We start from the raw sequence: 13,014 nt of genomic DNA, 5'->3' as shown, positions 1-13,014 counted from the left end.
TGAGCTTTTCTGTCCTCCATACTTACACCCTGCCTGTCCCAGGCTTGCTGTAATAGTGGACAGTTCATAGTGACCAGAGGGTAGGGTGGCCTTCCTCATACCACTTAAGGAGCACTAACTGCAGATAGCCCAGCTCCGACATCCTCCCCATGTGCAACACACACCCCTGCCCTATTGAAAGCTCTTCAGCCAGTCTTCTGGTTACCTCTGCTCAGTTCCCTGCCCTCTCCACCCACTCTAAGCTTAAGTAACAAGTGCCTGGCTGTAGCTCCACTCAGTTTCTAAGCTCAACTCATTTCCCCAGAGGGTCCCTCAAGGCTAAGGCAGCCATTATACTAAAACTAATTTTACAATTGCAATCCGGGGGCAGGGGATCAGAGGGTAGGAGTTGGCAAGAGAACCCCTTTCACCTTTGTCCAGACCCCCAGTTGTGACTGCAGGTGCACTCAGACAATCCTTCCTCCTTCCCATACCCAGAGGGATTAGAATGCCCTGGGACCTTTCAGGTCACACCTTCATTTGGGGGCTTTCTGCCCTGTGGCCCACTCCCAACCTTCAATCCTCAACCTCGGAACTCACCTGCCACATCAAGGTCCAGTTTGAAGTGGAAAGAATGTGCGTGCACTGCTCCCGGCACTCTTTCTTCCACACAGTTCCCAAAGAGGAGACTTTTAGCTCCTCCACTCAGGAAAGCTGTGTTGATATTGCCTGTGGCATGGACACACGTTTCAAGTGCCCCATCACTTGGGTGCAGCATAAAGTCCCAAATGTAATCCTAGTTGCCCACTGATGACACCAACTTGACCAGGAGGCCTGAGCTGGCCAAACCACCACAGAAATGACCCCCCCCCCCCAATGCCATTGTGATGCCTTCAAAGGAGTATCTCTGGGCCTCCTCAAATACACACACAGCCCCTGGGAGCAGCAGGACTGATCCTGTACCTACCAGTACATGGATGTCCAGCATTGTCGCTTATGAGGGCAATCCACCTCCGCCCTCCGGCCCCCGAACCTAGGCTCAGCTGTTTTGACCAAGCCCATAGCTGCTGTCCAAGTGCCAGATCGTCACTGTTTTGGGGGAATCGGCACCATAAACTGTCAGACACTCTTGGACACTGACTTCATAAGCCACACACTCACCCTTGAACCGAATATCAAAAATTCTTAAGTCACCGAATACCCCATGACCAAAGGTAAACGTCCAGAGGGAGATATCACTGAGCTTCCCTGTATGTTGGACTGGGGAACCTGGATTGAGAACTGAAGGGGAAGAGGAGGGTCTGGAGTGACTCTAGCCTCGGGGAGGAAGCCCCATTTGGTGTGGGTAGAGGGACCTGAATCGCTTCTAGGCGGCCAGCTTTTCTTTTTTTTTTTTTTTCTTTTTTTCGGAGCTGGGGACTGAACCCAGGGCCTTGCGCTTCCTAGGCAAGCACTCTACCACCGAGCTAAATCCCCAACCCCTAGGCGGCCAGCTTTAAACTCCCATTCCAACTGGGCCAAGTCTGCATAGCAATGCCCAGTGTAGAAGGCCTGTTGGACTACCTGGTGGCCAGGGTCCAGGGCCCCACGGTCCAACAATAGCTCTAGCCCCACGGGGTGAAGGTGATGCTACAGAATGGAAGCCTCTAGCAGTAGAATGTAGAGGTGCCAAGGTGGAACCATTGTAGTTCAAGACAGAAGCCAGAAAGGTGGATACCTTTGGTAACTCCACCTCTTTCAAATGCCTCCATATCTGAACAAACTCAGCTTTCAGCATGGGGCAACGGTTAATAGGGCAGGGGGCCGCCATGACGCTCCACAGTCACATCCCGCATGTACGTGAGGCAGGGGCCCCACCACCAGCTCACTCACATTGGGCTTGGGTTGTCCACCAAAGAAGATGATGGCCAGTGCCGCCCGCACAGGTGGGAGCCCCCCTCTGTCCAGGTGGGCCAGGGCTGCAGCCTTGGCAGGCAGCTGCAACTCTACTGAGAAGACACAGTTGTCCGAGGGTCGAGCCTGGGCTGCGTCCACCAGCCCTGGCCCCAGGTGCTTGATCAGAAAGCTCATCACAGCTGTCAGCTCCTCAGGGCTCAGGTCTGCAAACGGCTGGCTCTGGCCAGGGTGTGTCCAGGAATGAATTCTGGGAGGCATGGAAGGGCATCGAGGAGACTGGCTGGAACTGCCTTGCCTAGTCAGCGAGACATAGGCCAGAGCAAAGAGCAACAAGAGAGCACCAGAAATATCAGCAGCACCTTGCAGTTCATGGCTGATGCTGAGCGGCACTGGTCCTAATGGCTCTTTTCTGTTTCTGACATTGAGGCAGGCTTATGTTCAGGATGATGAAGAGGAAGGGACTAAACTCCTCCCTGTGGGCTGGACAGTAAATTTCTGATCTTGCTGTAAGTAATTGTGCTCAACACATTACTTCCACCTACATAGCTTTTTCCTATCCCTAAACTTTGCCTGCTATTGGTCACTAATTACTCAGTTTTATCATCAAGACCAGGTGAGAAGACATAGGGTAGGTAATGATGCTAAACCCCCCTGTACCTCAGCAGCTCTGAGAAGGCAGTTTTGATACACTTTCCCTGTGTAACACACAAGTACTAACAAAACAGAACACCTCTTAACCCCAGCCAATAGTTCCTGGACCCACTGCCTGACTCAGCATTGAGCAGTCGGTGCTACCTGGGACCTAACAAAGTGAGTGCCCGATTTGGGAGACCTTATTCTATCCAGTCAGTGAAAAGACGGGTTGAGTTTCTGAGCTTTGTGTTCAGGTCTATACAGTGATCCAGTCCACCAAGTTGTGTAGCCTTAATGGAGCTACCCACCTATCTTGAGTTTCTTCCCTATGAAGGCACATGGGGCATGGTCATTTATACCAACACTCAAGAGGACTACCGTGAGTTCAAGGTCAACTAAGCTACAGAGTGAATTATAGGTCAACCAAGATGATACTCTGCCTTAAAAAATAAAAGCTACATGCCTTTAATCCCAGCACTCAGGAAACAAGAGGCAGGCAGATCTCTGTTGAGTTTAAGGCCAGCTTGGTCTACAGAGCAAGTCCCAGGACAGCCGGAGCTACACAGAGAAACTGTCTTGTAAAACAAACATCCAAATGAATAACTAAGAAGTATAAAAGCACTCTGCGGACTGCTTTTGATTAAAATGTAGTCATGCACAGCAAGTGCTTAGTAACTCTGGAGGCGGGCAGGCAGAACTGTTAGCTAGTGGCTCTAAGCTCTGGGACAGAATCGAGTAGATGTCCCTACCTTGTTGGGATCTTAAACCTCTGCAGACAATCAGAGTCTCACTGTCTGGAGGGAAGTGAGGACATGTTATTTCAGAGGGATCTAAGCCTCCTATGAGTACTTTGGGTTATTATAAACCAACACTAGGAGTTCCCTCAAGAGTTGAAGCATTATGTAGAGAGACAAGCTAGTATGGAGATAAGAACTGGATGGACACGGTCAGCCTGAGCTGCCTTTCCCACATGTACCCACAGCAGCCTCTGCTGGAAGTTCAGAGTATCACCGGGAAGGACTTGGGATCTGATGGCAAGAGGCAGCTCCAATGCACAGCATGAACAAACCACTTCCCTCCGGGAAGAAAGGAAGCAGTTCAACTAGCAAGTTCACACACAACAAGCTGGCCGGAGCATCTGAAGACCACCATGTCCCTTAGTCACCAGAGTACGGCACCAGGGTCTACAGCTTTAGAAAGAGGTCAAAGTACCTGTATTTTTAATAATTTCTTGACATGGTAAAAGAATTTTACATTACAATCCAAGGAGGGAGGGGCAGAGGAACAATCAAACAAAAAGGAAAACTGAGAAACACATGGTGGGCAGGAAGGGGTTCGGCTGGAAGGGATCTGAGGGTGGGTAGGCGTACTGCCCAATGAAAATGCAGTTGGTTTGTTACTGAGCACTACTCATGGGAAGAGAGCATCCCAACTCCTGCTCTATAGAACGCTGGGAGTGAAAGTGATGCACCCAGATGGAAAATGACTGGGAATTGGAAGACGGAGAGGAGTAAAGTCAAATAGACACTGAGTCACTGGCAGGCTAACTGCAGAGACCAACTCTCACTTAAAAAGCTGGGGGCTGGTGGGGTTAATCCAAATGCTGTAACAAGTGATATCTCTGGAAGATTCAAGAGGAGGCAACTCTTCTATGGGTTTGACCTTCGCAGCATATTTATACACACACGCGAACACACACACACACACACACACACACACACACACACACACACACACATGTGCACGTGTGTATGTGTACACACACACATATACACATGAATTACTGCTTTCCCTGGAAGCACAATACTATAAATACGAGAAACATTTCCCAAAGGGAAAGCATAGCGAGGAGCAGCAGCCTCTGGGCCTCACACGCTCCCTAGCCAGCGAACACGCTAGCCCAGGAGAAGGGCAAGTGGGGGCTAGAGGACCAGCTTTTGCATAACACCAAAAAGAACCTGAGTCGCAGAGGGAGGCCTCCACGAGCCTCTGCTGCTCGGCTCCTGTTCTCCTTCAACTTACCCTGGCACCAGTGGCTACATTATCAGGAGAGGGTGGGCCTGGGATTTTTGCCTGGGTGGATGACTAAGACAACTATCACCTGCTGAGGTGTTGTATGTGACAGGGGCTTGAGGGGGTGTGGTACAAGAAGTAAGGTATGTTCTATAATGGAGCAGGAAGCATGTATACATGTCCCTATGCGTATGTACATGTGTCCACAAGTGTATGTGAAAACCCCAGTTATAAAAACATCCAAGAAGCTGTAGGGATGTAGCTGAAGGCCTAAGGTTTCCCTCATCATGGCCAGGCTCCAGGTGGGATGGATGCAGGAAAACCCTAAGGCTCACCAGGACAGACAGGAAGGACCAAAGTCCCACAGAAACAAGAGACACTAGCCTTGTGATAAAAGAGATGTCCCTTCCACATCCACTCCCCTGTTCCTAAAAGACACCTAACACTTTCCCTATAGTTCCTCCAGCTTTTAGCCAACTAATCATCAAAAGGAAGAAAACACAAAACCTAGAACGGGAAAGAGGGGGGAGAAAAAAACAAAAACCCACAATTATTCTTGTGCCAGTATGCTGCACAAACCTGGAGTTCTCCAGAAATTAGGACAGGTTGGGTGGGGGTGTTGGGGAAGGAGATAGAAGAGTTCCTGAGGCCTGAAAAAAGAGGTAAACACGTCACAGAACTAGATGAGAGTTTCATTAGACTCTAACTAAAAACAGAGAGGTGTGATTACTATTTCCAGCCAGTTTCCCCATCACGATAGTCATATAACAAACCAAGGCAATGTCGGTCTTGAGCCAGACTCACAAAGTCCCCCGGCCCTGGCCCTGGCCTCAGTACAGTGTCTCTGCATTGCTGCTTCGGGGCCGTTTGATCTTCTCAATGTTTTTCAGGATCATGTCATGGAGCGTGACCTAGGACAGGAAGGATCAGGAGATCACTCACATGTTCAACTCTACCTCACCAAGAGACTGAGATGCTCCAAGCAACTGCTCGCCTTACCCCACTCTCATCACCTGACCCAGCTGGGGGCAAGGGGACGCAACACCACTTCCTGTCCTCCTAAGCTGGCTCTAAGCATTGATTACACTGAGAAGTACAAGAAGTCCTTTAACGCAATGCCTTGCTGCTAAGTGTGTTGTGTTTTGTTTTTAAACTCAGTAATCAAACTCTCCCATTTTAGAAAGAAGCTGAAGTCTGAGCTTAAACACGATCAAGATCAGGTTCCGGACTGAAGCACTGGCTCATCAGCAGGAACCAGAGTTCTCACTGCAGAGGAGCAGGCTGAGCTGACACCCAAGTCGGCAACTCTCAACTGTCACTAACTCCAGCTCTAGGGAATCTGATGTCCTCTTCTGCTGACCACAGGTGCCTGCACTCTCAAATGTGCATACACTGACACACAGACAAAAACAAAAAATCAAGCAGATTAAGATGTCTTTTATCCCATCACTTGAGAGACTGAGAGACAGAGTCAGTGGAACTCCCCCCCCCCCCCCCCCAGCTGGGGACCGAACCCAGGGCCTTGCACTTGCTAGGCAAGCGCTCTACCACTGAGCTAAATCCCCAACCCCAAGTCAGTGGAACTTTAAAGTCTGTCACCAACAGTGAGCTGCAGGACAACCAGGGATACGTAGTGAGACCTTATCTGAGGACAAACAAGATGAATCCCGCAGGAGAACTTGGTTGTAAAGCCACCTCTGGCACCAAGGCCTGTGCTTAAGCATCCATGTGTGGTGTAGCACCTCCACCTAGCTAGTACACACACACCCAACTCGACTCCCTCAGAGGTTCATGCTCTCTACTCCCAGCTGATAAACAGCTATTTCTGTACCCTGGGCCAGCCTCAAATTTTGGGTCCTACTGCTCAACCTCCTAAGATGGCACCATAGACAGACACCATCTCTGGACTCCTTTCATTCCGACCCCAGATTTATAGAAATCACCACAGGCCTATGAGAAGCAGGACAACTCTGGGCAGAGACTGATGTACTCACATACTGATTCCTCAGCTCTGAGATGATGAGGCGGAGGCTGATGTACTCTTTCTCATCGATCTCTGTGACAGTGCGGCGATAGTCCTCCTGCATGGGGAGTAGGGAGGCTCGTCTTCCAAGGCCCAAATGCCCACAGGCTGCTCAGTCCTACTCTCTTCTCTATCTTGCCACCCCACCTCAGACCACAAAACCCTACTTACCACATGGGGGTATTTAGCTATTTTAGAAACCAATTTGGCTCTTGTAATATAATATCTGGAAGGAAAAAAAAGCAGCTGAAGGGAGCCCTGAGCACGCCTCCCACTTCACCAACCACATTCCTGGGCCTGGACCCTGAGCACGCCTCCCACTTCACCATCCCCTGTTCCTAGGTCCAGCGCAAACCACCTTACCTAGAAATCTGGTCCAGATAAGACGCAGCTTCACTCTCGACAGTTCTTAGCTCTGCAACTGTTTCCTCCTGGGGATAAACAGGTGAGTCAGGTTACTTCCCCACCATCTACTGCAGCACCACAGAGCAAGGGAAAGCAAGCAGGGAAGGAGCGGAGTTTGCAACGCGGGCACACTACCTGAATCGACACCCCGAAGTTGTTCCCATCTTCTATCCTGGGAATCAAGAGCTGAACCCACATTTTGACCTAGAGCATGAGAAGACAAAATACTTGTAGAAGGACCTTGGTCCTTCCTACTTAGGCTTGGAAGTACATGATTCTTTTTTAGAAAGGATGTATTTACTTATTATATATAAGTACACGGTAGCTGTTTTCACACACACCAGAAGAGGGCATCAGATCTCATTATAGATGATTGTGAGCCACCATGTCATTGCTGGGAACTCAGGACCTCTAGAAGAGTAGTCGATGCTCTTAACCACTGAGCCATCTCTCCGGCCCCCGAAGTACATGATTCTTGCTGGTGGGGACTGATGCCAGGGCAAAGGAATCAAAGGCCTTAGCCTGCCAACCCCTCCCATCATTCCACAGTTCCAGAGGCGCTCGTTGGGCACGAACCCCTGCCTCACCGTGTTACATTTCTCGATCAGCAGCCGAATCTCAGGTTTTACTTTCTCAATAATGTCCACAAGCTGCTGGTTGCTTTTCAACATCCCGTTGGGCATCACAAACACCTTGGTTCCTGGAAGATATGTCAAGGACACATGTTCACTGCAGTGAAAAAGTAAGAGCAGCCTCCACCTTTTCCTTCTTCCCTTAAGCTGGATGTAATAATCTCTTCTAAGTGACTACACCACCCCTGATGGATCAGGTAGCAATTACTCCTACGGGGAAACTAAGGCACGGAATATGGGCCTCTAAGCATCCTCCCTGGTATCCACACAACCAGACCCTCTTGGCGTTCCAGAAGACTAAATGACTGAGCCAGGAGGATTTGCTGATTGTTAACCTTGGAAATTAAATGAGACCTCAGTTCCTGAAGTCCAGATCCATCCTACATCTCAGGGCGGCTAGTCAGCAGGTGAAGTGTGCTGATTAGATAGCAGCTCTTACCTTGGAAGGCCTCTTCACATTCATCCAACCTGCGCTTCTTGTAAGTGGGCTAAAGGTATAAAGAAGCAAGAATTAGTGTGGATTCAACACACATGCCCATCACAGACACTATACAAACAAGTTTAATTTTTGCATTCAACAAGCATGCCCATTACAAGATACTGTACAAGGAAGTGTAATTCCTTTCTGGACCCCAGAGATTATATATGAATTTCTTTTTTTGTTGTTGTTGTTGTTGTTGTTTCTGGAGCTGGGGACCGAACCCAGGGCCTTGCGCTTGCTAGGCAAGCACTCTACCACTGAGCTAAATCCCCACCCCTCTATCATATGAATTTCAATGCACACACACATAAAGTTTTTAAAAGGGGTTCTCGTCAAAAAGAAACTTACATTCTGGTTGGGAAGGCCAAAGTTACCACTAATAGAACACATTTAAAAAGCAGCCGAAGTGGTCAGTAGGTTGGCTCAGCAGGGAGAGGCACTTGCTGCCAAGTCTGATGACCCAAGTTTGATCTCTGGGTCCAATATGGCAGAAGGAAAGAGCTCCCTACCCACACAATAAAGTACTTTTTTAAGTAGTGGAAAAGCAGGGAAAATTCCATTTAAAAAATAAGAAGGGGTTGGGGATTTAGCTCAGTGGTAGAGCGCTTGCCTAGCAAGCACAAGGCCCTGGGTTCGGTCCCCAGCTCCGAAAAAAGGAAAGAAAAAAAAGAAGAAAGCAAAAAGGCAGGTAGGAGATAACTGAGGGAGTGTGCACTAGTGTTTTGATTCTAAGATAAATCTTGTCATTCAGCAAACTCAGAGCAGTACCTTCTCTACGCTAGGAATATGTGATGTTGGGAGCTAAGGACGCAGACTACTGAGATGTCCCCTGACTTAACTTCAAGTTTGTTTTATTTTGAAGAAAGGATTCTGGGCTGGAGAGATGGCTTAGTGGTTAAGAGCAGCACTGACTGCTCTTCCAGAAGTCCAGAGTTCAAATCCCAGCAACCACATGGTGGCTCACAACCATCTGTAATGGGATCTGATGCCCTCTTCTGGTGTGTTTGAAGACAGCTACAGTGTACTTATAAAAAAATCTTATTTAAAAAAAAGAAAAAAACGCTCCCGGTATGTGTCCCAGCCAGCCTTCAATTTACTATGTATCCCAGGCTGATCTTGAACACACAACTCTCGTTCTCCAGGCAAGCTGAATGCTGAGCCACCATCCCTCGCTTAATGAATTATAATTAAGAAAGTTCTGAAAGCTAGGAACATAAATCAGATGTACAGCATTTATATAGGTACACAAGACCCTGGGCTTGACTTCTAGGACAGAAAAAAAAAAAAACAGTAATAATAATAACAACAACAACAACAACAAAGTACCAAGCCACAGGAATCTAGATGGAACTATAGTATCCCTGGTGTTATAATGCAATATAGACTTGCAACTAATACAGTAGCAGTGCTGGCTGGCATGGCAGCTCGCACCTTCCTTCCTAGCATTTACGTGGCAGGGGCAGGCAGATCTTGTTGAGTTTGTGGTCAACTCAGTCTAGTCTGCATAAGGAGTTGCAGGCTAGCCAGGGGCTCCATAATCAGATGCTGTCTCAGAAGCACAGTGCAAGTGCAGTAAAGCACAGTTCAGCACAGCAAGCACAGTGACTGCGGACTGGGACTGCGGCTAGGCAGCAAGGACAGCTGTTCTGCCATCTATAAGGACAGCATGCTGAACAAAACAGTCTTGCTCCCAAGCGTGTGGAAAGCCAGGTAGTGGAGGGAAGCCTGCAGCCAGCTTCGAACTAATTAAAACCTGGGTTAAGAACTAGAGCAGCACTAACGTACTCACCTCGCCCAAAACGAAGCGAATGGTCCAAAAAGTAGTATAGTATGCTAGAGTCACCACACCTCAAACAGAACCCAGATCCCACAGGCAAATCCCACATCTCCGTACGTCCCCAAGCTTACCAAAAAACAAAATACTAAGAACACAAACATAAATGCAAGACACTCACACCATCCAGTCCATCGTGGCTATTGGTGAGGAGAATGGGGTCAGGGACTGGGAGATTCATGTCTGAGTGGATCTGAGTTAGGTCATGGATATTTAGAATTGGTTCCTGAAAGAGAGGCATTCACCCCAAAACAGTATTAGTGTTAAGTTTAAAAAGAAAAGAAAGAAAAGAAAAGAAAAGGAGAGAGACGGGGGATAGGAGTATTTCTTGTAAAAGCAAACGAATCCTTTACAGTACACAAGGGAACAGAATCAACACACAGTCTGCCCCCTCTGTCAGAAAGACAGGAACCAAAGAAGTAATTTAAAGAAATAAAAGCGTCTCTCACCTTCAAAAAACTATCAAGTTCTAATAACTTCTTTGGGAAAAAATTTGCCACCAAGTCTTCTGCCTAGGCAGAGAAAATACACCTGAATTAATAAACTCCCTATGGATATCTTTTTGGGAAACCCCAAGCTATTAACCAATGCCCCTTTTCTCTTTTACAACCAGCACTCACCTCACTTGTGATCCGCTCCCTGAAAGAATCAACCTAGAATTAACAAAGAGAGCAATTCAATACCTAGTGATACAAGGGTGTGGATGGGGAACCCCAAATCCAGCTGTCTCGCCCTCACCTTGAAATTATAATTAGAAGGTGAGAGGCCCCCGGACTGCAAATATTTCATTTTTTTGAGGATCCATTTCTCCATCTTGGGAGAAGATGTTGGGGTTGCAGGCCGGCACCTGTCAGTTCTACCCCTTCTCTCCCTTTCCACCCACCCCTCACCCCCCTTGGTCCCTCCCTCCGTGTTGTCTGAAACCCTCTCAATTTCATAGGCAGACAAAAGCCAGACTGGAAGAAGTGAGCTCACAAACGTGCCAACTCCCCCCCAGACCTGGCCTATCATACGCAGTAGGCCAGCCTCAAGGGCAGGGTCAGTGGCAGGGTCGGGGGCGGGGACGTTCCTGGGCCCGGGATTTCCACCTGTCACTAGCCTAAAGCACTGAGTCTAACACGTGTCCAAGGAGGAGTCACTGGTGCACTCCATCACCAGAAGCAGGGCAGAAAGCCACCCTATATCGTCCTCTCCAATGCCGTCTCCAGGCGTGGGGGGCTGGGTTGAGCCAGGCGGAAGCTCATACCTGGTGTCCCCAGGGAGACAAAGACGACATGGGGAGTGGGGAGCAGATCCGACTGCTGGGGGTTCGAAAGGAGGGATGAGGAGGCCGGAGCTGTGCCGCTACCTTGAGCTTCACTTCCTGATCCACCTTCAGCAACGAGGCCATGGCCGGGCTGGACCGCGTCCGCTCCGCTGGGTGCCGGAGGTGCTGTGGGCTCCGGGGAGGGCACCGGAGGGGCCTGAGGAATCTCCGCTGCCCTCGGGACCCGGGCGCCCTCGCTGGCTTGCTCACCGCTTGCTCGTTCCCTCCCTCCGTGCCGGCCGGCCACCCGCCCGCCTGCTGCCGGGTAGCTCTCTCGCTCGCCCTCCCGGCTTTCGCCGCTCACGCCGGAAGTTGCGTCACAGCCAATCGCCCGGACTCCTGGGGAGGATGAGCACGTGCCCTGCGCAGCCGCTGTGATGCTCAACTCTACAGGTTCTCGGAGGGGCTAATGGAGCTCCAGGCCTTGTGACCTGTGGTGGCAAACCTAGGACAGGGATGCTGAGACCCAAATCTCCCGGGGACTCAAGAGTGATGTGTCTTATTGTCCCGGAACTCGACTTCACCGTGGTACCTCACGTGCCACTGCTTCTGGAAGAGTAGGCGTCGCGCCCTAGTGACGTCGGCTGGAGAAGCCCGCGGCCCGGGTCCCTAGTTTAAGGTTCCGGGCTGTGACTACTGATTCCCGCCACCCATCCCTTACTCCTGACGACTAGTCTCAAACACAAGACAAGTTCCATTGCACCGAGCTTTCCTGGTACAGTTATCATAAACGTGCAGACCTCAGATATCAAGTATCTAAGGGGCAAATTCACTCTCAAAAGAGGATAGTGGCTTATCTTAAGAGACAACACATTGTTTTCAATGACTTCATTAGACTTAAGTTTTCAGTTCTAGGGGGAAGTGGTTACCATTTTCCCACTGGAAGTCCGAGACAGCAATCTCCTCTTTCAACAGTTTATTCGGTGTATCTTTTCCTATTGGTTATTCCATGCAATAAAATGGAGTAGGGGGATGTGCTAGACCCCAGAACAGTTTTCTGGAGAGACTAGAAATGTGCGCATCATGTATGTAGGGTGAGGTCTTCTAGCAGACGCATTAAAAAAATAACTTTAGCCAGTGTTAATTTACATATTACAATACAGTCAGCCCCTCGTGTCTGGATTTCCAATTCACCGCATCAACCAACTAAATGGGAAATATTCAGGAAAGCTTGAGCTACCAGGAGCTAAAAGGTGGACATAGTGGGTATTAAAGGCACTCGCCTCTAAGCCGACCGACGTTAATTCAATCCTTAGACACGTATGGTGTGACAGCCAATCCCTGCAAGTTGCCCTCTGACCTCTGTGCACACATAAGAAAATAAGTAAGCCCATCCAGAGTAAATGATAATGGTTTTAAATGCCTGAGCTTCAAAGTAAGGCCATATATAAATTGTCACAAAACAACCAAAAACAGAAAATGTGATACACTGTAGTACTCAATAGCCGGCAGAACCAGTGACTCTTCTATGGAAAACAACAGTTCTGGGGTACAGAAAGTGAACAATCTGCTTAAAGTTTCTGGTTGCCACTGGTGCTTCACACTGGAAAAACACCAGAAAATAAAGTGACCAAAATGCAAATGGGAGCAAAGAAATGGCAGGCAGACAATAGCAGGGATCTAAGATAGTCTTCCCACTTATTCCAGTGCAAATACCCTCCTCCCACCCTTCTCCTCTACTCACTTATAAATAAGTACACTCTAGCTGTCTTCAGACACACCAGAAGAGGGCATCAGACCTCATTCCAGATGGTTGTGAGCCACCATGTGATTGCTGGGAATCGAACTTAGGACCTCTGGAAGAGCAATCAG

General features: G+C 48.9%; 1 protein-coding gene and 1 pseudogene across 2 annotated transcripts; both read right to left on the bottom strand.

Moving 5' to 3' along the window:
- Positions 1-684: 684 nt before the first annotated feature.
- Positions 685-2,151, bottom strand: Aoc2-ps1 (amine oxidase, copper containing 2, pseudogene 1; annotated as a pseudogene). Its single transcript, NR_033180.2, has one exon. The product of NR_033180.2 is annotated as an amine oxidase, copper containing 2, pseudogene 1 (transcript).
- Positions 2,152-3,699: 1,548 nt separating this feature from the next.
- Positions 3,700-11,486, bottom strand: Psme3 (proteasome activator subunit 3). Its single transcript, NM_001011894.1, has 11 exons — positions 11,245-11,486; positions 10,517-10,549; positions 10,346-10,408; positions 10,018-10,122; positions 8,021-8,069; positions 7,537-7,649; positions 7,085-7,153; positions 6,908-6,975; positions 6,716-6,770; positions 6,516-6,602; positions 3,700-5,432 (listed from the first exon to the last, which is right to left on the bottom strand). The coding sequence occupies exons 1-11, from the start codon at positions 11,284-11,286 to the stop codon at positions 5,352-5,354; spliced, it is 765 nt and encodes a 254-aa protein (NP_001011894.1). The 5' UTR covers positions 11,287-11,486; the 3' UTR covers positions 3,700-5,351.
- Between the last annotated feature and the right edge of the window lie 1,528 nt (positions 11,487-13,014).

Source organism: Rattus norvegicus, chromosome 10 (genome assembly GCF_036323735.1).
Source record: "Rattus norvegicus strain BN/NHsdMcwi chromosome 10, GRCr8, whole genome shotgun sequence".
Classification (NCBI taxonomy): domain Eukaryota; kingdom Metazoa; phylum Chordata; class Mammalia; order Rodentia; family Muridae; genus Rattus; species Rattus norvegicus.
Note: the sequence above shows the minus strand (reverse complement) of the source record. Positions and strands in the feature narration are given on the sequence as shown.

Excerpts from the sequence above, each read along its gene's own strand:
- Psme3 (NM_001011894.1), bottom strand. The coding sequence starts at position 11,286 with ATGGCCTCGTTGCTGAAGGTGGATCAGGAAGTGAAGCTCAAG. Across the intron at positions 10,550-11,244 it reads ATCAGGAAGTGAAGCTCAAG|GTTGATTCTTTCAGGGAGCG; the intron begins GTAGCGGCACAG and ends TGTTAATTCTAG. Across the intron at positions 8,070-10,017 it reads GCCACGATGGACTGGATGGT|CCCACTTACAAGAAGCGCAG; the intron begins GTGAGTGTCTTG and ends TTATACCTTTAG.